Source organism: Mobula birostris, chromosome X (genome assembly GCF_030028105.1).
Source record: "Mobula birostris isolate sMobBir1 chromosome X, sMobBir1.hap1, whole genome shotgun sequence".
Taxonomy (NCBI): domain Eukaryota; kingdom Metazoa; phylum Chordata; class Chondrichthyes; order Myliobatiformes; family Myliobatidae; genus Mobula; species Mobula birostris.
This window is the reverse complement of record NC_092402.1, coordinates 5,928,020-5,953,559: the sequence shown is the minus strand read 5'-3', so window position 1 is coordinate 5,953,559 and position 25,540 is coordinate 5,928,020. Positions and strand designations below refer to the sequence as shown.

Here is a 25,540-nt window from a genome sequence, read left to right as displayed (position 1 = left end):
GGTCCTGCTTCCTCTGGCAGACAGAGTGTTTCACACAGTCTGTTTTCTGAGAATCGCATCAGCCAGCTCCAGGAGCCTTGGTTAGCCCCGTGGTGTGCATCGTGTTGCCCTGGGTGAGGTGGTCTGTTGGACTGGAAGGTCTGCATACTTACTGTGTCTGGTTGGGGACTAAAGCCGAGTGAGCTGTCCCAGAAAGGACACGGTAAGCCCCTTCACCCTCGCTGGTGCCCCTCCCCGGACACCCGCAGACAACATACATCGGGGTATCACTGGGGGAGAAAAGTTGTAGTTTGAAGTTCCACCACCACTCTCTCTTCCTCTCCCTCCCCACCACCCCACCCCATCCTCAAAGAGTTTGAGTTTGTGATTGAAACCTTGGACTAACGACACATACCCATGTAGTCCAGGGTGGAGATATGTCTGTACCAAAGGAGGTGTGAGGCGCACTGCAGGTCACCCTTGGGCGAGGTGTGGCACCTGCTTAGCCCCCCGATCAGGGTCAGGTGAAGCCATGGGAGCAGGTGGTGGACGGTCGTACGAGCAGCCGGTGCAGATCACAAGTCCTGACGCCAGGCAGACAATCTCTGAAGAGTATTGATAATGGCTGGGGGGGGGGGAGTCACCCATCATGTAAAGACACTGCCCAGAAGAAGGCGATCGAAAAGCACTTCTGTAGAAAAATTTGCCAAGAACGGCCATGGCCGAAAGACCATGATCACCCTCATCATTTGACGTGGCAAAGTCCGGACAAACCCATGTTGTTCAGCAAGTCGGGCAGCACCTGTGGAGATGAATAAAGAGTCAACGTTTCAGGCCAGGGCCCTTCATCGGGACTGGAAAGAGAAAGGGAGACGATGCCAGACTTTTATTCTGCCGTCTCTCCCCCCCCCCCCCACCCCTTGATTTCCAGTCCTGATGAAGGGTCTTGGCCCAAAACGTCGACTGTGAGTCCACTTCCGTAGTTGCTGCCCGACCTGCTGAGTTCCTCCAGCATTTATTTGGGTGTGTGTGTGTGTTTTGCTCTGGATGTCCAGCATCTGCAGAACCTCTTGTGTTTACCTCTGTTGTTCTGCATCTTCGCAGATTCGAACCATTGCTATCATCGCTGAAGGCATCCCTGAAGCGTTGACGAGGCGGTTAATCAAGATGGCGGATCAGAGAGGCGTCACCATCATTGGGCCTGCTACGGTAATGAGTCTTTCGTGGCGTTGGGGTTACTCTCGTGTCCGTGTGGAGCTGGTGACGCTGCAGGTGGAGGCGGGTCCCAGCCGGATATGGAGACACGAGTGCCCTTGACTGGAAAATCTGACAAAGAGTGGTGGATAGAGCCCAGTCCATCACGGGTAAAGCCCCCACCCCCCGCCACCACTGAGCACATCCACATGAAACGCTGTCGCAGGAAAGCAGCATCCAACATCAGGGACTCACGCCACCCAGCACACGCTCTCTTCTCATACTGCTATTGGGCAGGAGGTGCGGGAGCCTCAGGACCCACATCACCAGGTTCAGGAACAGTTATCACCCCTCAACCATCAGGAAGGAGGTACAGGAGCCTCAGGTCCCACACCACCAGGTTCAGGAACAGTTATTACCCCTCAACCATCAGGAAGGAGGTACAGGAGCCTCAGGACCCACACCACCAGGTTCAGGAACAGTTATTACCCCCTCAACCATCAGGAAGGAGGTACAGGAGCCTCAGGACCCACACCACCAGGTTCAGGAACAGTTATTACCCCTCAACCATCAGGAAGAAGGTACAGGAGCCTCAGGTCCCACACCACCAGGTTCAGGAACAGTTATTACCCCTCAACCATCAGGAAGAAGGTACAGGAGCCTCAGGACCCACACCACCAGGTTCAGGAACAGTTATTACCCTCTCAACCATCAGGAAGGAGGTACAGGAGCCTCAGGACCCACACCACCAGGTTCAGGAACAGTTATTACCCCCTCAACCATCAGGAAGGAGGTACAGGAGCCTCATGTCCCACACCACCAGGTTCAGGAACAGTTATTACCCCTCAACCATCAGGAAGGAGGTACGGGAGCCTCAGGACCCACACCACCAGGTTCAGGAACAGTTATTACCCCCTCAACTATCAGGAAGGAGGTGCGGGAGCCTCAGGACCCACACCACCAGGTTCAGGAACAGTTATTACCCCCTCAACCATCAGGAAGGAGGTGCAGGAGCCTCAGGACCCACACCACCAGGTTCAGGAACAGTTATTACCCCCTCAACCATCAGGAAGGAGGTACAGGAGCCTCAGGACCCACACCACCAGGTTCAGGAACAGTTACTACCCGTCAACCATCAGGAAAGAGGTACAGGAACCTCAGGACCCACACCACCAGGTTCAGGAACAGTTATTACCCCTCAACCATCAGGAAGGAGGTACAGGAGCCTCAGGACCCACACCACCAGGTTCAGGAACAGTTATTACCCCTCAACCATCAGGAAGGAGGTACAGGAGACTCAGGACACACCCTGCACTTGGACGGGATAGTTAGTGAAAGGCGAAAAGATGTTGCTGCTGTTCTGTTGGTTTCACCCTGCATACGGAAATGGGAGCTTCAAAACATGATTGATTATCAGAGGAGTGAGTGCGGGAGGTCAGATTTAGGTCTCTGACTTGGTGCGTCTCTGCAGTGTCTAGTAAATTCATCGAGCTGTCAGTTATTAGCGCACATCAGAGTCGTCTCTGGGTGGCGGGGGGGATGGCCGCGGCAGACTAGCGGTTAGCGTAATGTTATTACAGGGCCCGTAATCCAGGTTCAATTCCCGCCACTGTCTGTAAAGAGTCTGTACGTTCTCCCCGGAACCGCGCGGGTTTCCTACCGCTGCTCTGCTTTCCGCAATCTGCGGAGACAGGAGCACAACGAGGCCATTCAGCCCGTCGAGTCTGCTCCGCCATTCCATCATGGCTGATTTACTATCCCTCTCAACCCCATACTCCTACTCTCTCCCCGGTGATTTGGCCTCCACAGCCGTCTGTGGGAATGAATTCCACAGATTCACCACGCACTGGCTAAAGAAATTCCTCCTCAGCTGTGTTCTAAAGGGACGTCCTTGTATTCTGAGGCTGTGCCCTCTGGTCCTAGACTTCCCCACTATAGGAAACATCCTCTCCACATCCACTCTATCTGTGTCCTGTGGTCCTAGACTCCCCCACTATAGGAAACATCCTCTCCACATCCACTCTATCTGTGCCCTCTGGTCCTAGACTCCCCCACTAGAGGAAACAACCTCTCCACATCCACTCGATCTGTGCCCTCTGGTCCTAGACTCCCCCACCATAGGAAACATCCTCTTCACATCCACTCTATCTATGCCCTCTGGTCCTAGACTCCCCCACCATAGGAAACATCCTCTCCACATCCACTCTATCTGTCTCCTCTGGTCCTAGACTCCCCCACTACAGGAAACATCCTGTCCACATCCACTCTATCTGTGCCCTTTTGTCCTAGACTTCCCCACTATAGGAAACATCCTCTCCACATCCACTCTATCTGTGTCCTGTGGTCCTAGACTCCCCCACTATAGGAAACATCCTCTCCACATCCACTCTATCTGTGCCCTCTGGTCCTAGACTCCCCCACTAGAGGAAACAACCTCTCCACATCCACTCGATCTGTGCCCTCTGGTCCTAGACTCCCCCACCATAGGAAACATCCTCTTCACATCCACTCTATCTATGCCCTCTGGTCCTAGACTCCCCCACCATAGGAAACATCCTCTCCACATCCACTCTATCTGTCTCCTCTGGTCCTAGACTCCCCCACTACAGGAAACATCCTGTCCACATCCACTCTATCTGTGCCCTTTTGTCCTAGACTCCCCCACTATAGGAAACAACCTCTCCACATCCACTCTATCTGTGCCCTCTGGTCCTAGACTCCCCCACCATAGGAAACATCCTCTCCACATCCACTCTATCTGTGCCCTCTGGTCCTAGACTCCCCCACTATAGGAAACATCCTCTCCACATCCACTTTGTCTGTGTCCTCTGGTCTCAGACTCCCCCACTATAGGAAACATCCTCTCCACATGCACTCTATCTGTGTCCTCTGGTCCTTGACTCCCCCACTATAGGATACATCCTCTCCACATCCACTCTATCTATGCCCTCTGGTCCTAGACTCCCCCACCATAGGAAACATCCTCTCCACATCCACTCTATCTGTATCCTCTGGTCCTAGACTCCCCCACTACAGGAAACATCCTCTCCACATCCACTCTATCTGTGCCCTCTGGTCCTAGACTCCCCCACTATAGGAAACAACCTCTCCACATCCACTCTATCTGTGCCCTCTGGTCCTAGACTCCCCCACCATAGAAAACATCCTCTTCACATCCACTCTATCTGTATCCTCTGGTCCTAGACTCCCCCACTATAGGAAACATCCTCTTCACATCCACTCTATCTGTGTCCTCTGGTCCTAGACTCCCCCACTATAGGAAACATCCTCTCCACATCCACTCTATCTGTATCCTCTGGTCCTAGACTTCCCCCACTACAGGAAACATCCTCTCCACATCCACTCTATCTGTGCCCTCTGGTCCTCGACTCCACCACTATAGGAAACATCCTCTCCACATCCACTCCATCTGTGTCCTCCGGTCCTAGACTCCCCCACTATAGGAAACATCCTCTCCACTTCCACTCTATCTGTGTCCTCTGGTCCTAGACTCCCCCACTATAGGAAACATCTTCTCCACATCCACTCTATCTGTGTCCTCTGGTCCTTGACTCTCCCACTATAGGAAACATCTTCTCCACATCCACTCTATCTGTGTCCTCTGGTCCTAGACTCCCCCACCATAGGAAACATCCTCTCCACATCCACTCTATCTGTATCCTCTGGTCCTAGACTCCCCCACTACAGGAAACATCCTCTCCACATCCACTCTATCTGTGCCCTCTGGTCCTAGACTCCCCCACTATAGGAAACAACCTCTCCACATCCACTCTATCTGTATCCTCTGGTCCTAGACTCCCCCACTACAGGAAACATCCTCTCCACATCCACTCTATCTGTGTCCTCTGGTCCTAGACTCTCCCATTACAGGAAACATCCTCTCCACATCCACTCTATCTGTGTCCTCTGGTCCTGGACTCCCCCACTCTTGGAAACATCCTCTCCACATCCACTCTATCTGTGTCCTCTGGTCCTAGACTCCCCCACTATAGGAAACATGCTCTCCACATCCACTCTACCTGTGTCCTCCGGTCCTAGACTCCCGCACCATAGGAAACATCCTCTCCACTTCCACTCTATCTGTATCCTCTGGTCCTAGACTCCCCCACTACAGGAAACATCCTCTCCACATCCACTCTATCTGTGTCCTCTGGTCCTAGACTCCCCCACTATAGGAAACATCCTCTCCACATCCACTCTATCTGTGTTCTCCGGTCCTGGACTCCCCCACTATAGGAAACATCCTCTCCACATCCACTCTATCTGTGTCCTCCGGTCCTAGACTCCCACACTACAGGAAACATCCTCTCCACATCCACTCTATCTGTGTCCTCTGGTCCTAGACTCCCCCACTACAGGAAACATCCTCTCCACATCCACTCTATCTGTGTCCTCTGGTCCTAGACTCCCCCACTACAGGAACCATCCTCTCCACGTTCACTCTCCCCCAAGACGTGTTGGTGGTTAGCAGTAAGAGTGTGTTTCACTGTATGTTTGGATCTATGTGTAATGAATGAACCTGAATCTCAGTTCTGTATCCGTACGCCGCACCTTTGAGCTTCGAACATCAAGGGCTAACCTGCGTCTCGTGTTTTTTTTTTTTTGTCGTGGTTTTCAGGTCGGCGGCATTAAGCCGGGCTGCTACAAGATCGGCAACACGGGGGGAATGCTGGACAACATCCTGGCCTCGAAGCTCTACCGCCCCGGCAGTGTGGCCTACGTGTCCCGCTCGGGGGGCATGTCCAACGAGCTCAACAACATCATCTCCAGAACCACCGACGGCGTCTACGAAGGAGTTGCCATCGGCGGCGACCGGTAAGGAGGGGAGAGCTCGTGGTGGGGGGGGTGGGGGTTTGCCTCTCGAAGATTCCAGTTAAGCTGGCAGTTCAATTGCCGGGGGAGGGTTTACCCGACCTTTTTTATGCTGTGGACTCCTGCCATTAACTGGAGGGTCCGTGGATCCCAGTTCGGGAATCCCTCAGCTTGCGTTCAGCTGACTTAAATCCAATCCGCATTCCCATTCCGACGTGGCCTCCTCTACTGCCAGGATGAGGCCACTCTCAGGTCAGAGGAGCAGCACCAACATATTCCACCTGGGTAGCCGCCAACCTGATGGCAGGAACATCGATTTCCCCAAATTCTGCTCATTTCTCCCTTCTCCATTCTCTATTCGGGCTCCCTCTCACCTCCTCCCCTCACCTGCCCATCTCCTCCCCTGGTGCCCCTCCCTCCTTCCCTTTCTCCCACAGTCCACTCTCCTCTCCCAATCAGATTCCTCCTTCAGCCCTTTACCTTTCCCACCTATCACCTCCCAGCTTCTTACTTCATCACCCTCTTCCCCCTCCCCTATCCACCTACCTTGCCCCTCACCTATCACCTGTCAGCTTGTACTCCTTCCCCACCTCATCCCACCTCTTTTATTCTGCCTTCTTCCCCCTTCCTTTCTGGTCCTGATGAAGGGACTCGGCCTGAAACGTCGGCTGTCTATTCATTTCTACAGGTGCCACCGGACCTGCTGAGTTCCTCCAGCATTTCACATCAAAGTTGCTGGTGAACACAGCAGGCCAGGCAGCATCTCTAGGAAGAGGTACAGTCGACGTTTCGGGCCGAGACCCTTCGTCAGGACTAACTGAAGGAAGGGCTAGTAAGAGATTTGAAAGGGGGAGGGGGAGATCCGAAATGATAGGAGAAGACAGGAGGGGGAGGGATGGAGCCAAGAGCTGGACAGGTGATTGGCAAAAGGGATATGAGAGGATCATGGGACAGGAGGCCTAGGGAGAAAGACAAGGAGGGGGGAGCCCAGAGAATGTTCAAGGGGTATAGTGAGAGGGACAGAGGGAGAAAAAGGAGAGAGAGAAATAATGTGTGTATATAAATAAATAATGGACGGGGTACGAGGGGGAGTTGGGGCCAGCATTTTGTGTGTTTGTGTGTGTGTGTTGCTCTGGATTTCCAGCATCTGTGTAACCTATTGTCTTTATGAGTTACAGCTTATTTACTAATCCTTATTAAATACTCTTCTGTGGTATTTAAGTTTTTAAGTAATTTTGGTCAATTTAATGAAAGGCGATTGTAAAACCGGAGGATGGTGTGATGCGGAGACTGGTCACTGGGGGGGGGGGGTGGGGGGATGGCTGTGGAGCAGCACACCCGACAACGAACACAAGGGATTTTACAGACGCTGGAAATCCAGAACAACATGCAACACGCACACACATGCACACATACTTAAAAACACGTACACAGACTCTCTCTCTCTCACTCACACACACACACACACACACACACACACACACACACACACACACACACACACACAGCGGGTCTCAGCAGGTCAGGCAGCGTCTGTGCAGAAGAATAAGCGGTCGATGTTTTGGGCCAAGACCCTCCATTAAGACTGCAAAGGGAGGGCGAAGGGTGCCGGAAGCAGACCCTTCTTCAGGATGTAACAAATGTCGGAAATGTCCCTTCAGCTGTGCCTCGGTCTCGTTTTAGTTCCCCCCACCCCACCTAACTCGCTATGCTGGCTCTTGCACGTCTTAATAATCCATAGACCATGACAACACTGCCCAGGCCCTTCAGTCTACCATGTTGTGCCGACCTTTCAGGATCATAAGTCATTGGAGCAGATTGGGACATTCGACCCACTGAGTCTGATCCGCCATTCCATCGTGGCAGATTTGCTCTCTCTCTGTCAGTGCCCTCTGGTCCTAGACTCCCCCACTGTAGGAAACATCCTCTCCACATCCACTCTATCTGTGCCCTCTGATCCTGGACTCCCTCACTACAGGAAACATCCTCTCCACATCCACTCCATCTGTGTCCTCTGGTCCTAGACTCCCACAGTATAGGAAACATCCTCTCCACATCCACTCTATCTGTGTCCTCTGGTCATAGACTCCCCCACTATAGGAAACATCCTCTCCACATCCACTCTGTCTGTGTCCTCTGGTCCTAGACTCCCCCACTATAGGAAACATCCTCTCCACATCCACTCTGTCTGTGTCCTCTGGTCCTAGACTCCCCCACTATAGGAAACATCCTCTCCACATCCACTCTATCTGTGTCTTCTGGTCCTAGACTCCCCCACTATAGGAAACATCCTCTCCACATCCACTCTACCTGTGTCTTCTGGTCCTAGACTCCCCCACTATAGGAAACATCCTCTCCACATCCACTCTATCTGTGTCATCTGGTCCTAGACTCCCCCACTATAGGAAACATCCTCTCCACATCCACTCTATCTGTGTCCTCTGGTCCTAGACTCCCCCACTATAGGAAACATCCTCTCCACATCCACTCTATCTGTGTCTTCTGGTCCTAGACTCCCCCACTATAGGAAACATCCTCTCCACATCCACTCTATCTGTGTCCTCTGGTCCTAGACTCCCCCACTATAGGAAACATCCTCTCCACATCCACTCTAACTGTGCCCTCTGGTCCTAGACTCCCCCACTATAGGAAACATCCTCTCCACATCCATTCTATCTGTGCCCTCTGGTCCGAGACTCCCCCACTGTAGGAAACATCCTCTCCACATCCACTCTGTCTGTGTCCTCTGGTCCTAGACTCCCCCACTATAGGAAACATCCTCTCCTCATCCACTCTATCTGTGTCCTCTGGTCCTAGACTCCCCCACTATAGGAAACATCCTCTCCACATCCACTCTATCTGTGCCCTCTGGTCCTAGACTCCCCCCACTATAGGAAACATCCTCTCCACATCCACTCTATCTGTGTCCTCTGGTCCTAGACTCCCCCACTATAGGAAACATCCTCTCCACATCCACTCTATCTGTGTCATCTGGTCCTAGACTCCCCCACTATAGGAAACATCCTCTCCACATCCACTCTGTCTCTGCCCTCTGGTCCTAGACTCCCCCACTATAGGAAACATCCTCTCCACATCCACTCTATCTGTGTCATCTGGTCCTAGACTCCCCCACTATAGGAAACATCCTCTCCACATCCACTCTATCTGTGCCCTCTGGTCCTAGACTCCCCCACTATAGGAAACATCCTCTCCACATCCACTCTATCTGTGTCCTCTGGTCCTAGACTCCCCCACTATAGGAAACATCCTCTCCACATCCACTCTACCTGTGTCTTCTGGTCCTAGACTCCCCCACTATAGGAAACATCCTCTCCACATCCACTCTATCTGTGTCATCTGGTCCTAGACTCCCCCACTATAGGAAACATCCTCTCCACATCCACTCTATCTGTGTCCTCTGGTCCTAGACTCCCCCACTATAGGAAACATCCTCTCCACATCCACTCTATCTGTGTCCTCTGGTCCTAGACTCCCCCACTATAGGAAACATCCTCTCCACATCCACTCTATCTGTGTCCTCTGGTCCTAGACTCCCCCACTATAGGAAACATCCTCTCCACATCCACTCTATCTGTGTCCTCTGGTCCTAGACTCCCTCACTATAGGAAACATCCTCTCCACATCCACTCTGTCTGTGTCCTCTGGTCCTAGACTCCCCCACTATAGGAAACATCCTCTCCACATCCACTCTATCTGTGCCCTCTGGTCCTAGACTCCCCCACTATAGGAAACATCCTCTCCACATCCACTCTATCTGTGCCCTCTGGTCCTAGACTCCCCCCACTATAGGAAACATCCTCTCCACATCCACTCTATCTGTGTCCTCTGGTCCTAGACTCCCCCACTATAGGAAACATCCTCTCCACATCCACTCTATCTGTGTCATCTGGTCCTAGACTCCCCCACTATAGGAAACATCCTCTCCACATCCACTCTGTCTCTGCCCTCTGGTCCTAGACTCCCCCACTATAGGAAACATCCTCTCCACATCCACTCTATCTGTGTCATCTGGTCCTAGACTCCTCCACTATAGGAAACATCCTCTCCACATCCACTCTATCTGTGCCCTCTGGTCCTAGACTCCCCCACTATAGGAAACATCCTCTCCACATCCACTCTATCTGTGTCCTCTGGTCCTAGACTCCCCCACTATAGGAAACATCCTCTCCACATCCACTCTACCTGTGTCTTCTGGTCCTAGACTCCCCCACTATAGGAAACATCCTCTCCACATCCACTCTATCTGTGTCATCTGGTCCTAGACTCCCCCACTATAGGAAACATCCTCTCCACATCCACTCTATCTGTGTCCTCTGGTCCTAGACTCCCCCACTATAGGAAACATCCTCTCCACATCCACTCTATCTGTGTCCTCTGGTCCTAGACTCCCCCACTATAGGAAACATCCTCTCCACATCCACTCTATCTGTGTCCTCTGGTCCTAGACTCCCCCACTATAGGAAACATCCTCTCCACATCCACTCTATCTGTGTCCTCTGGTCCTAGACTCCCTCACTATAGGAAACATCCTCTCCACATCCACTCTGTCTGTGTCCTCTGGTCCTAGACTCCCCCACTATAGGAAACATCCTCTCCACATCCACTCTATCTGTGCCCTCTGGTCCTAGACTCCCCCACTATAGGAAACATCCTCTCCACATCCACTCTATCTGTGCCCTCTGGTCCTAGACTCCCCCCACTATAGGAAACATCCTCTCCACATCCACTCTATCTGTGTCCTCTGGTCCTAGACTCCCCCACTATAGGAAACATCCTCTCCACATCCACTCTATCTGTGTCATCTGGTCCTAGACTCCCCCACTATAGGAAACATCCTCTCCACATCCACTCTGTCTCTGCCCTCTGGTCCTAGACTCCCCCACTATAGGAAACATCCTCTCCACATCCACTCTATCTGTGTCATCTGGTCCTAGACTCCTCCACTATAGGAAACATCCTCTCCACATCCACTCTATCTGTGCCCTCTGGTCCTAGACTCCCCCACTATAGGAAACATCCTCTCCACATCCACTCTATCTGTGTCCTCTGGTCCTAGACTCCCCCACTATAGGAAACATCCTCTCCACATCCACTCTACCTGTGTCTTCTGGTCCTAGACTCCCCCACTATAGGAAACATCCTCTCCACATCCACTCTATCTGTGTCATCTGGTCCTAGACTCCCCCACTATAGGAAACATCCTCTCCACATCCACTCTATCTGTGTCCTCTGGTCCTAGACTCCCCCACTATAGGAAACATCCTCTCCACATCCACTCTATCTGTGTCCTCTGGTCCTAGACTCCCCCACTATAGGAAACATCCTCTCCACATCCACTCTATCTGTGTCCTCTGGTCCTAGACTCCCCCACTATAGGAAACATCCTCTCCACATCCACTCTATCTGTGTCCTCTGGTCCTAGACTCCCTCACTATAGGAAACATCCTCTCCACATCCACTCTGTCTGTGTCCTCTGGTCCTAGACTCCCCCACTATAGGAAACATCCTCTCCACATCCACTCTATCTGTGCCCTCTGGTCCTAGACTCCCCCACTATAGGAAACATCCTCTCCACATCCACTCTATCTGTGTCCTCTGGTCCTAGACTCCCCCACTATAGGAAACATCCTCTCCACATCCACTCTGTCTCTGCCACCCTATGTTCTTCCTGATTCCTGGCTGATGTCTTCATCTGAGCTCCTTGCTTTTTGATTTAAAAATAAACAGCTTCACAGACACGTCGGGGCACACAATGAAATGCATCCTCTGCGTCAACGACCAACACAGGCTGGAGGGGGGTGGGAGGGCACCACACTTGCAACATAATGTGCCCACAACGTACCTTTTCGCGTGACCATACACTCCCCCCCCCCCCCGATGCTCCATCTGCCACCCTGAGGACAGCCACGCAGCTGGGGGGTGGTGGGGGTGTGGAGAACGCACCAACTCCTTATGGCCTGCAGCGGGAATTGAACCCTGAATCGCTGGCACTGTAATGCCAGACATCCCACCTCTCCCGGAAGTTCTGGGAGCCTTCCGCGCATATTGATAGCGGCTCCCGGACGCCCGGAAAGTATATACAATATCCCGGAAATCGATTTCTTTTTTGAGAGGGAGAGCGAGCATCCTGATTGGTCTCTCTTCGCGCTAAGTAGACCTATCAGTTTTCTCTGTGGGCGGACTTTACAGTCAACCCCAAAAATAATGACAGTGTTGCTCACTGCACTGTTTGCAATAGTGACTTTTCTATTGCCCATGGTGGGTTAAAATGTAAATGACATGTTGAGGTGAGTTTAACAGGTGTCATTCATTCATTAGCATAGCTAACGTTATTTAAACTAGCTGGCTAGCTGCTAAGGAGCTACTCTATTGATGTCCTACGTGATGAGGCCAAACTCCCTGTAGACTTATAACCATATAACAATTACAGCACGGAAACAGGCCATCTCGGCCCTTCTAGTCCGTGCTGAACTCTTACTCTCACCTAGTCCCACCGACCTGCACTCAGCCCATAACCCTCCATTCCTTTCCTGTCCATATATCTATCCCATTTAACTTTAAATGACAACATCGAACCTACCTCAACCACTTCTGCTGGAAGCTCGTTCCACACAGCTACCACTCTCTCTGAGTAAAGAAGTTCCCCCTCATGTTACCCCTAAACTTTTGCCCTTTAACTCTCAACTCATGTCCTCTTGTTTGAATCTCCCCCACTCTCAATGGAAAAAGCCTATCCACGTCAACTCTATCAATCCCCCTCATAATTTTAAACACCTCTATCAAATCCCCCCTCAACCTTCTACGCTGCAAAGAATAAAGACCTAACTTGTTCAACCTTTCTCTATAACTTAGGAGATGAAACCCGGGCAACACTTTAGTAAATCTCCTCTGTATTCTCTCAATTTTATTGACATCTTTCCTATAATTCGGTGACCAGAACTGTACACAATACTCCAAATTTGGCCTCAACAATGCCTTATAGAATTTCAACATTACATCCCAACTCCTATACTCAATGCTCTGATTAATAAAGGCCAGCAAACCAAAAGCTTTCTTCACCACCCTATCCACATGAGATTCCACCTTCAGGGAACTATGCACCATTATTCCTAGATCCCTCTGTTCTACTGCATTCTTCACTGCCCAACCATTTACCATGTATGTCCTATTTTGATTAGTCCTACCAAAATGTAGCACCTCACATTTTTCAGCATTAAACTCCATCTGCCATCTTTCAGCCCACTCTTCTAACTGGCCTAAATCTCTCTGCAAGCTTTGAAAACCTACTTCATTATCCACAACGCCACCTATCTTAGTATCATCTGCATACTTACTAATCCAATTTACAACCCCATCATCCAGATCATTAATATATATGACGACCAACATTGGACCCAGTACAGATCCCTGAGGCACACCTCTAGACACCGTCCTCCAATCTAACACACAGTTATCCACCACTACTCTCTGGCGTCTCCCATCCAGCCACTGCTGAATCCATTTTACTACTTCAATATTAATACCTAACGATTGAACCTTCCTAACTAACCTTGCTTAAAGTTGTAATAGCATTAAAAAATGACTCCATTATAATATAAGTACATATTTTAATGTCACATTTTCTGCATGTACCCAACTTGGTTTACAGATTAGACAAGATCACGAAACAAAGTGTTACATACACCCTTGGAGGTTGGCCAGTGGGCGGTGGGGGGCGGATATAGGGTTGCTACCTCCCTGAAATGAGTTTTTGCAGGGTGGGATGTCTGCAATGCCTCGTGCTAACGGTTATGCTACACACGGTGAAAAGTTTCTGCACATCGTTTTCCACCTGACGGGTTCGCCCGTCACAAACGTTGCGAGCGTCCGCCTCCCTCCCCCTCCCCCCCGCCACCGCGTCTCTGTAGGACGGTGTGGTTCCGCTGATTCTCCTGCCGCGAGAAGGTTCCCCTCTTCCGCCGCGGTCTCCCCAGCCGCGTTGCTTGGTAAGCCGCTCGCCGGGATTCTCCCCCGCTAGTTTCGACTTGCTGATAAACAGGCTTCCTTTTTCGCCTCTTGGGCAGGTACCCAGGATCCACGTTCATGGACCATGTCTTGCGTTACCAGGACACACCGGGAGTTAAAATGATCGTTGTCCTTGGTGAGGTGAGTAACCCTGAGGGGTAGCAGTCCAGTTTCTCAACTCGTATCCAAGTGACTGACTATTGCAGGGGTTCCCAACCTTTCTATGCTGTGGGCCACTACCACTTAGCAAGGGGTCCCCAGGCTTAGTGGAAAGCCACAATCAGGCTTACTGCTAGAAAAGGGGCTAAAATATTCCCGGATGACGTCTTCTGTCTGTAGCATTCAGTGTTCAAAAGCGTTCAGAGTAAATTTATTATCAAAGTGCATATACGCCATCAGATACGACCCTGGCTGTTGTTTTCTTGCGGGAATTCACAGTACGCACAAATAAAGCAAAATAATAATAAATAAATAAGCAATAAATATCGAGAAGAGAAGATGAAGACTCCTTGGGAGCGAGTCCAGAGGTTGCGGGAACAGTTCAGTGTTGGGGTATTGTCCAGCCTGTTGGGTGAGGGGTAATAACTGTTCCTGAACCTGGTGGTGTGGGCCCTGAGGCTCCTGTACCTCCTTCCTGTTGGTTGAGGGGTAATAACTGCTCCTGAACCTGGTGGTGTGGGTCCTGAGGCTCCTGTACCTCCTTCCTGATGGCAGCAGCGAGAAGGGAGCATGGTCTGGGTGGGTGGGGGTCTCTGATGATGGCAGCAGCGAGAAGAGAGCATGTCCTGGGTTGACGGGGGTCGCTGATGCTGAAGAGCACTGATTGTAAGACTAATGTTCGGAGTTGTACGTTTGGCAGCCAGTCAGGATACCTTCAATAGTACATCTGCAGGAGCATGTTAAAAGGCATCCTGTAATGATCAAGAAAACAATTGTCGGGAACCAAATGACCTGGCCTGGTGTCTCGGGGCTCGGTGTGTTGGCACCTGCTCCCCCGTCCATTCACCCCTTGACTCCCCCTCTCTGCCACCTGTCCCATACCCCTCCCGCAGTGCTCCACCCTCCCCGTTCCCAACGTCATTTGCCAGATTTACAAACTCGCTCTCCGCTCCACGTTGAGAAATACAGTACTGTGTGCGCCCCAGTTATATAACCTCTGAGATATGTACTTTGAGAGTAGACTTGACTTTGACGTTGATGTACTGGGATGAAGAGCCTGACTTGATTCTGTAGATCAGAGGTTCCCAGCCCTTTTTGTGCCATGGACCAATACCATTAGGGAAGGGGTCCGTGGTCCCTGGGTTGGGAAACTCTGGACTCTTTAACTCTGAGAGCCGCCCAGATTGTTCCCACTTGGTCCTGGCACGCGGGGGGGCTCGGTGGGGCTGTGTCGCCAGGGAGCTGGAATGCCGCAGGCTGCCTGAGGATCCAAAGAGCCGCCTAATGGGAATCTCCTTCCAGATCGGCGGAACCGAGGAGTACAAGATCTGCACGGGCATCAGGGAAAGGAGGATTACGAAGCCCGTCGTCATTTGGTGCATCGGTACCTGTGCGACAATGTTTGCCTCAGAGGTAAGCGTTGGTCGCCGTAGACACTCTGGTAACTCGCTGTAAAGGTGGAGAAGTATTCATTTGCTATGAAGCTGTAACACTTAGGATTAGGCCAGTCGGCCCGTCGAGTCTGCTCCCCCATTCCATCATGGCTGATTTACTATCCCTCTCGACCCCCCCCCCATTCTCCTGCCTCCTCCCCGTCACCTTTGACGCCTTGACTAACCGAGCGCCATGATGAAATGGCAGAGCAGACACGATGGGCCGAATGGCCTGATTGTATGTCTTGTGCTGATTCTGTTTTTATAATAACCTCTCCTGGCGGGGTGTAATCGGCCCAATATGCTTTCTAAAATTCCATCTTCTCTGGAACATACTGGTAGCAATTCTGTACTGCCGTCTGAGAGAGCGTCCTCACATCAGCCCTGACCATCATGTCCCAGGGCAGCATCCTCTCACCATCTACCATCGCTGCAGGGCCTGGTACATGCTCAGGACAAAGGAGTCATTGTGAAAACTCCCCGCCCTGAAAACTGCCTTTTCCAAACTCCCCCGTCTGGAAAGCGCTCAAGGTCTATCAGAACAAAAAAGAAAAATTCCGCACACTATCTTAAAAGTTTCTTCCCCCCCCCAGCAGTTAATCTGATCAACCATTCTAGTTAGACCTCCCCGCCCCCCTCTCTACCTATGACCCCTGTTGCTGCCTTGTAAACACTTTGAATTGAATTGACTTTATTTCTTACATCCTTCACATACATGAGGAGTAAAGATCTTTAACGTTACTTCTCCGTCTAGGCTTCTTCAAGTCTAGGGGTAAATAAATAGTCTTACGATGATGAGTAAAGTTCAGTTCAGTTCGTGGTATTGAGTTGAGTAGTGATGGAGAGAGAGGGAGAGATTTGATTCTTCAGGTGAGCTGACGCCTGTCAGTCTTCCCGTTGTCCTCCGAAGTCACCGACTGTGACCACAACAAAGGGGACCGTTCTTCTGTGGTGGAATTATCAACCCAGGTGAGGGTTGGACACACGAATAACTCCCCACCGGTCACACCCTTTTCACACTGCGAGAGCCACTGATCAATCCTCCAAAACCCACCTTTTCTGTGGGCACAACAAAGCTCATTCAGTGTCCAAAACCATGTGTCTGTAGGTCTAACGGCTGACCTTCTATTTATCTCCCCGTGCTGAACACCAGCTGTCCATCAAGCAGCTCCTCTGTAAGAACCTGGAAGCTGCGAGTGTCCTTGTAGAAAGTATAAACATGCTGCAGAGAAACCATGACACCATCTCAAAGCAGTCTTTGCCTCTCCCTCTCTTTCTTCCTCTCTCTTTTTAACAAGGTGTTCCACAGCGCGCGCTCTCTCTTTTCAAAAGCACAGTTCATAGGGGTAATTCAGGACCCCGTCACACACCCATGTGGATTTTAACCTAGCGTGGTCTGGTCTTCTGATTAACTGTGCTCTGTGGCTCTTAGGAACCCATTGTCCAGAGCTGCATTGTAAATTTAATCTACAATCCATATTCAGGTCTGAAGATTGGCAGCTGAGGTTAATACTTTGAGCCAAAGCGTGGGCTGTTTGATCTTTTCCACAGTTGCTGCCTGGCCTGCTGAGTTCCTCCAGCATTTTGTGCATCTGCTGCTTAATATTTCGTTGTGCACCCCAAGTCCAGGATGTGCCAAGTCTGTCACTTGGAGCTGTGGGAGTAATTTCTTGTCTCTGGTCCAAGTAACGATGTTTTCTTCCCCACCCCGGTGACGCAGGTACAGTTTGGTCACGCTGGTGCCTGTGCTAATGAGAATTCTGAGACGGCGGTGGCGAAGAACCAGGCCCTGAGGGAGGCCGGGGCCATCGTGCCGAGGAACTTCGACGAGCTGGGAGAGACAATCAAGTAAGGACTCTTGCCTTCGGGTATCCAAGGCAGCAAGAGGTTGGGAGGTGGCAGGCAAATTTAGCACTGAGTCCGAGCGCAGGGTATTCCGCCGGCTATTTGTGGGGGAGGTGGGTGCGCGTGGGCGGCCTCGGGCAGATGAAGCTCGTCAGCCCAGTTTGGCAGGGGCAGGGGCGGGGAAGAAGACGAGGTGCACAACTCCCAACGGCCATCGTGAGAGCAACATACGACACATTTCATACACCAAGCTATTAGGGGTGAGATGTTGTGTCTTCTTGACGGTGCCCGCACAATCTATTAAGCTTCATGCAAAGGCGGGCTAAGCGGTCGCTTCAGGCAGAGGGGGAGCGGTTGGCAGCTCATCTAGGAGAGGGAAAACTCTGTTCCCAAACCTCCCGCTGCCTCGCGGCTACACCCGCTCACAAGGAAGGCTCTGGGCGGAAACACCTGGACGGGGTGGGGGAGAAATCTGGAGCTGGAGTCCCCTACGTCGAGCTCAGCGCTGACTGGCGACTGGTGCCGAATTGTATCGGTCCCTACCCCCAGACCCACAAACAGTTTCCCCTTAACCCATGGTTTCTAGTTGTAGCCTCTCCGTGGAAAAAGCCTGCTCCCGTTGACTCATCACCCGCGTGGAGGTGGGGGCGGGTGCCGGCTGCACGGGCAACAGCCTGCTCTCTGCATGGCACGGCTTGCACATCGAGTGACAGAGCTAGCCTTGGGAGCAACACCTGTTGTTGACCCTGAACCAACAGCGGGCCGCGGGTGGTTGGGTGGGGGCGGGGGGTGGCGTTAGCTATCGGAGAAGCAGGGGGGGTGAGGCTTGGAGACGGGAGTGAACAGCGCAGCAAGGGCGAGAAAATTCGCAAGGACGTCGCCAAGGCCCGAGGACCTGAGTTCTGGGGAGAGGCTGAATAGGTCGGGAGTTTATTCTCTGCAGCGTAGAACACTGAGAGGAGATTTAGAACATACACAGTACAGCACAGTACAGGCCCTTCGGCCCACAATAATCACATTGTGAGCAACACTCACAACACGCTGGAGGAACTCAGCAGGTCGAGCAGCATCCATGGAAACAATCAGTCAACGTTTCGGGCCGGGACCCTTCGTCAGGACTGCAGGGGGAAGGGGCAGAGGCCCTATAAAGAAGATGGGGGAGGGTGGGAAGGAGAAGGCTGGTAGGTTCCAGGTGAAAAACCAGTAAGGGGAAAGATAAAGGGGTAGCGGAGGGGAGGCAGGGGGGTGATAGGCAGGAAAGGTGAAGGAGGAATAGGGGAAAACACAATGGGTAGTAGAAGGAGGCAGAACCATGAGGGAGGTGATAGGCAGCTGGGGGAGGGGGCAGAGTGACATAGGGATAGGCGAGGGGAGGGGGAGGGAATTACCGGAAGTTGGAGAATTCTACGTTCATACCAAGGGGCTGGAGACTACCTAGACGGTATATGAGGTGTTGCTCCTCCAACTGAGTTTGGCCTCATCATGGCAGTAGAGGAGGCCATGTATGGACATGTCTGAATGGGAATGGGAAGCAGAGTCGAGGTGGGTGGCTACCGGGAGATCCTGTCTGTTGTGGCATGGTTGGAGATCTTTCTTGGTCAGAAGATATGGAGGATCTTCTGGAGGCTCCTGACGACAGCTTGGTGATTTGTGACACTGTCGGGAGTCACGAGAGCCAAGAGAATCCAGCCTTAATTGTTTTTTATTTCTAAGAAAGACGCACATGAATCATGTGGTTCCCTCATGACATATGCAATTAACATATTTTTACATATGACCCGCATGAATTAGTTAAGCAAACAAGAATGCTTAATCGAACAATATATGTACAATATTATTCAAATACGACTGAAATATTAGATGCAAAACAAGGCTTCATCCATCTCCAAATGCAGGGAAGGTATTTCATAGAAATATAAACATAGAATAGTACAGCACAGTACAGGCCCTTCGGCCCACAATATTGTGCCAACCCTCAAACCCTGCCTCCCATATAAGCCCCCAACATAAATTCCTCCATGTACCTGTCTAGTAGTCTCTTAAACGTCGCTAGTGTATCTGCCTCCACCACTGACTCAGGCAGTGCATTCCACGCACCAATCACTCTCTGAGTAAAAAACCTTCCTCCAATATCCCCCTTGAACTTCCCACCCCTCACCTTAAAGCCATGTCCTCTTGTATTGAGCAGTGGTGCCCTGGGGAAGAGGCGCTGGCTATCCACTCTATCTATTCCTCTTATTATCTTGTACACCTGTATCATGTCTCCTCTCATCCTCCTCCTCTCCAAAGAGTAAAGCCCTAGCTCCCTTAATCTCATAGAAACATAGAAAATATGTGCAGGTGTAGGCCATTCGGCCCTTCGAGCCTGCACCACCATTCAGTATGATCATGGCTGATCATCCAACTCAGAACCCTGTACCAGCCTTCCCTCCATACCCCCTGATCCCTTTAGCCACAAGGGCCATATCTAACTCCCTCTTAAATATAGCCAAGGAACTGGCCTCAACTGTTTCCTGTGGCAGAGAATTCCACAGATTCACCACTCTCTGTGTGAAGAAGTTTTTCCTAATCTCGGTCCTAAAAGGCTTCCCCTTTATCCTCAAACTGTGACCTCTCGTTCTGGACTTCCCCAACATTGGAAGATTCTTCCTGCATCTAGCCTGTCCAATCCCTTTAGGATTTTAAACGTTTCAATAAGATCCCCCCTCAATCTCCTAAATTCCAGCGAGTATAAGCCGAGCCGATCCAGTCTTTCATCATATGAAAGTCCTGCCATCCCAGGAATCAATCTGGTGAACCTTCTTTGCACCCCCTCTATGGCAAGAATGTCTTTCCTCAGATTAGGGGACCAAAACTGCACACAATACTCCAATAATCTCTGATCATAATGCATACTCTCTAAACCAGGCAGCATCCTGGTTAATCCCCTCTGTACCCTTTCCAATGCTGTTCCACATCCTTCCTATAGTGAGGCGACCAGAACTGGACACAGTACTCCAAGTGTGGCATAACCAGAGTTTTATAGAGCTGCATCATTACCTCGCGACTCTTAAACTCTATCCCTCGACTTATGAAAGCTAACACCCCATAAACTTTCTTAACTACCCTATCTACCTGTGAGGCAACTTTCAGGGATCTGTGGACATGTACCCCCAGATCCCTCTGCTCCTCCACACTACCAAGTATCCTGCCATTTACTTTGTATTCTGCCTTGGAGTTTGTCCTTCCAAAGTGTACCACCTCACACTTCTCCGGGTTGAACTCCATCTGCCACTTCTCAGCCCACTTCTGCAACCTATCAATGTCTCTCTGCAATCTTCGGCAATCCTCTACACTATCCACAACACCACCAACCTTTGTTTTTGATTGAGGTTTGCAGAGTTAGGAGGGGTGAATACAAGCAGGCTTTTTCCACTGAGGCCAGGTGAGACTAGAACCGGGGGCCATGGGTTAAGGGTGAAAGGTGAAATGTCTCAGGGGAACCTGTTTGGCGGGGAGCTCCTTCACTCAAGGGAGTGGGGGGAGGGTTAAGAGTGTGGAACGAGCTGCCAGCAGAAGTGGGGGATGCGGGTTCACTTTTTAGAGAAATTTGGGTAGGTATGTGGATGTGGAGGGTGCGGAGGCTGATGGTGCTGGTGGGTGGGGCTGGGCGGATTATTGGTCTGGCATGAGTTGGATGGCTGAGTGACCTGTTTCTGACCTGCAGTAGTGTTCTGTGACTCTTATTCTACCGCAGGGGTCCCAACCCTTTTTTTTTAAATGCCATGGACTCCAACCATTAAGTGTGGGTTCCATGGACCCTTGCTCTTCTGTCACGGGGGGGGGGGGGGGGCGCGCTGAGGCGGCAGATATCGGAATCTGCGGCGTAGGTGCGAACAGCTGGAAGAAATTCGAGGTGGGAGCGGGGTTTGCGGTGAGATGGACGGTCACCATTTTCGGCTGAAGACCCTTCACCTGGGGATAGGATCGGTGTCCTTAACGGGAAGGGAGATGGTGGGGGGGAACTGGGCGGGATCGTGCGGGTAGAGACCCGTCTGAAGAGTGGTTCTTTAATTTGGCAGGAGCGTTTACGATGACCTGATTGCCAAGGGGGCGATCGTGCCTGCACAAGAGGTTCCCCCGCCGACGGTGCCAATGGACTACTCCTGGGCCAGAGTGAGTGCTCTCTGGGACGTTCGCTGTGTTCGGAATCCTCCCCCACCAATAATCTGAATTATCCGTCTGCACTCGGTGTTCATTGAGATGCGATCCACCACACCTCGCCGGCCCAACCTTGCAAATAATAGAAACATCTTCGGCGAGCTAAGTTTTCAGTTGTTAAATACACACGGGCGGTATGAGAACGTGGCAGTCCATCATTGTCGTTATGCGCTGCGTCGCTATGACGACATCGTTATGCGTTGTGCCATATGACGTCATTGTTATGTGCCGTGTCGTATAACGTCATTATGTGCTGTGTCAATATGACATCATCATTATGTTCCCTGTTGCTATGATGAGGGCGATCACGGTCTTTCCGTGACCGTGATCGTTCTTGGCAAATTTTATCTACAGAAGTGGTTTGCCATCACCTTCTTCTGGGCAGTGACTTTACAAGATGGGTGATCCCCAGCCATTATCAATACTCTTCAGAGATTGTCTGCCTGGCATCCATGGTCACATCACCAGGACTTATGATCTGCACCGGCTGCTCGTACGACCGTCCACCACCTGCTCCCATGGTTTCACCCAACCCTGATCAGGGGCTAAGCAGGTGCTACACCTTGCCCAAGGGTGACCTGCAGGCTAGTGGAGGAAAGGAGCGCCTCACACCTCCTTTGGAATCTCCTCCCAGCCGTGCATGCCATGATGTATCTCTCTAAATAAAATAAAAATAAATAACATAATGTATTGAAAAATAAATAAATAAGCCCTCTTGAAAATCAGCCCACCTGAAAATTTAAAATAGGTGCCTTAGTAACCATGAAATGAGTGGATTGCTTCCCTCCCCCCCCGACCCCCGATCAGGGTCAGGTGAAACCGTGGGAGCAGGTGGTGGACGGTCGTACGAGCAGCCGGTGCAGATCACAAGTTCTGGTGATGCGACCACTGACGCCAGGCTGACAATCTCTGAAGAGTGTTGGTAATGGCTGGGGGTCGCCCGTCTTGTAAAGTCACTGCCCAGAAGGCGGCGATGGCAAACCACTTCTGTAGAAAATATTGTCAAGGACAATCATGGCCGTGGGAAGACCACGATCTCCCACATCATACGACGCGGCACATAATGAGCGAACCATGCAAACTTGCGATGGCCAGCAAAAACTCACAACTGGTCAGAATTGGGTTTAATATCACTGTTGGCGTATACCATGAAATTGGTTGTATTTAGAGCATAAGATATAGGAGCAGGAGTAGGCCATCCGGCCCATCGAGCCTGTCCCGCCATTCAGTAAACTCAGCTCCATCTCCCTGCCTTTTCCCATAACCCTTAATTCCCTTACTATGTAAAAACCTATCTAACCGTATCTTAAATATATTTAGTGAGGAAGCCTCAACCACTTCCTGGGCAGAGAATTCCACAGATTCACCACTCTCTGGGAAAAACTGTTTCTCCCATCTCCGTCCTAATTTTCTCCCCTGAATCTCGAGGCAATTTGCGGCAGCACTACAGTGCAATGCATAATGGTCTGTAACTTACAGCAAGGAAAATGTACTGAAGAAATTAAATTAAACGAGTAGTGCAAAAGAGAGAAGGAATGGTGAGGCAGTGCTCACGGGTGGGTTCATGGGTCTGTTCAGAATCTGACGGTGGAGGGGAAGAAGCTGTTCCTGAATCGTTTAAGCAAAATAAACCAGAATTCTGACAGCCTGGTGGGAGAGTCTAGCTGTTGCTATCATTACTGACTGGAACATAGCAACCTACAGCACATTACAGGCCCTTCAGCCCACAGTGTTGTGCCTACTGTGTGCCCTACCCCAGGGACTGCCCAGAATTCCCCTGGCGCATGGCCCTCTGTTTCCTGAGCTCCTCGTACCTGTCGAAGAGCCTTCTTCAGATAGCAGAGCAGAACGCAGATGATGTGGCCCTGTTCTGATGTCCGGGGCGTGTCCCCGCTTCTGCGCCAACAGGAGTTGGGTTTGATTCGGAAGCCTGCTTCCTTCATGACCAGCATCTGCGACGAGAGAGGCCAGGAGCTGATCTACGCGGGGATGCCCATCACCGAGATCTTCAAGGAGGACATGGGCCTGGGAGGCGTCCTGGGTCTGCTCTGGTTCCAGAGAAGGTGAGGCGCTTACCTTGTTCTAACATACTGATGAGGTCTCTTTATCTCTCTATCTATCTATCTATCTATCTATCTATCTATCCCTCTCTGTCTCTCTCTCTCTGTCTCTCTCTCTCTGTCTCTCTCTCTCTGTCTCTCTCTCTCTGTCTCCCTCTCTGTCTCCCTCTCTGTCTCTCTATCACTCTCCCTCTCTCTCCCTCTCTCCCTCTCTCCCTCTCTCCCTCTCTCCCTCTCTCCCTCCTCCCTCTCTCCCTCTCTCCCTCTCTCCCTCTCTCCCTCTCTCCCTCTCTCTCCCTCTCTCTCCCCCTCTCTCTCCCCCTCTCTCTCCCCCTCCCTCTCCCCCTCTCCCCCCCCTCCCCCTCTTCCCCCTCTTCCCCCTCTTCCCCCTCTTCCCCCTCTTCCCCCTCTCCCCCCTCTCCCCCTCTCCTCCCTCTCCCCCCTCTCCCCCCTCTCCCCCCTCTCCCCCCTCTCCCCCCTCTCCCCCTCTCCCCCTCTCCCCCTCTCCCCCCTCTCCCCCTCTCCCCCTCTCCCCCTCTCCCCCTCTCCCCCTCTCCCCCTCTCCCCCTCTCCCCCTCTCCCCCTCTCCCCTCTCCCCCTCTCCCCCCTCTCTCCCCCCTCTCTCCCCCCTCTCTCCCCCCCTCTCTCCCCCCCTCTCTCCCCCCCCTCTCTCCCCCCCTCTCTCCCCCCCTCTCTCCCCCCTCTCTCCCCCCCCTCTCTCCCCCCCCTCTCTCCCCCCCCTCTCTCCCCCCCCTCTCTCCCCCCCTCTCTCCCCCCCTCTCTCCCCCCCCTCTCTCCCCCTCTCCTCCCCCCCCTCTCCTCCCCCCCCTCTCCTCCCCCCCCTCTCCTCCCCCCCCTCTCCTCCCCCCTCTCTCCCCCCTCTCCCTCCCCCCCCTCTCTGTCTCTCTCAATGTCTCTCTCTCTTGTAGGGCTGCCCACCACCATTTCATGAGTAGCATTGTGCCATAGACCATAAGACAAAGGAGCAGAAGTCAGCCATTCGGCCCATCGAGTCTGCTCCGCCATTTTATCATGAGCTGATCCACTCTCCCATTTAGTCCCCTGCCTTCTCACCATAACCTTTGATGCCCTGGCTACTCAGATACCTATCAATCTCTGCCTTAAATACACCCAATGACTTGGCATCCACTGCCGCCCGTGGCAACAAGTTCCAGAGATTCACCACCCATAGGTGCCACTCAGGGGCTTAAAAGGTAGAACGCAGGACAGTCCAACGCAGGAGCGGGCCCCCTCGGCCCACGGCGTTGCGCTGAACCAGTGAAGAGCGGGAGAAATGGGAGCAGGAGTCGGCCACCTGGCCCATCAAGCCTGCCTCCGCCATTCAGTAAGACCGTGGGCTGACCTCGCCTTGGTGGCTCTGGGCGAATTTGGTCCGTGAAACGGTTGTCAGGCGGCCAGCTGAACTAATCTCATCCGCCTCCACGAGGTCCGCGTGTCCTTCCTGTGAACGGAAGGAGTTTGTATGCTCTCCCCGCTGACCGCGTGCAGGCTTTTCCTCCGGGTGCTGCGGTTTCCTCCCGCGTTCCCAAGACGTACCGGCTTAGTAGGTTGTTTGGCCGTCATAAATTGTCCCGCGGTTAGGCCCGGGTTAGATTGGGGGTGCTGCTGGGCGGCGCGGCTCGAAAGGCCGGAAGTGCCTGTACTGCGCTGTATCTCAATAAATAACTAAACTTTCCTCTCACCCCTGTGTCTACTGAAATGCCCCTGAAACGTCCCTAATGTATCTGCCTCTACACCACCCATATAACCATATAACAATTATAGCACGGAAACAGGCCATCTCGGCCCTTC

General features: G+C 51.9%; 1 protein-coding gene across 1 annotated transcript in view; it reads left to right on the top strand.

The window, feature by feature from the left end:
* The window catches only part of LOC140191849 (ATP-citrate synthase-like), a 255,506-nt gene that overhangs the window by 157,732 nt on the left and 72,234 nt on the right, over window positions 1-25,540 (top strand). The window contains exons 13-19 of the mRNA XM_072249640.1: window positions 1,084-1,188; window positions 5,813-6,009; window positions 14,091-14,172; window positions 15,493-15,603; window positions 17,344-17,471; window positions 21,530-21,623; window positions 23,577-23,731. Of these exons, the coding sequence (XP_072105741.1) occupies window positions 1,084-1,188; window positions 5,813-6,009; window positions 14,091-14,172; window positions 15,493-15,603; window positions 17,344-17,471; window positions 21,530-21,623; window positions 23,577-23,731 (872 nt within the window). The remainder of the gene's footprint in view (window positions 1-1,083; window positions 1,189-5,812; window positions 6,010-14,090; window positions 14,173-15,492; window positions 15,604-17,343; window positions 17,472-21,529; window positions 21,624-23,576; window positions 23,732-25,540) is intronic.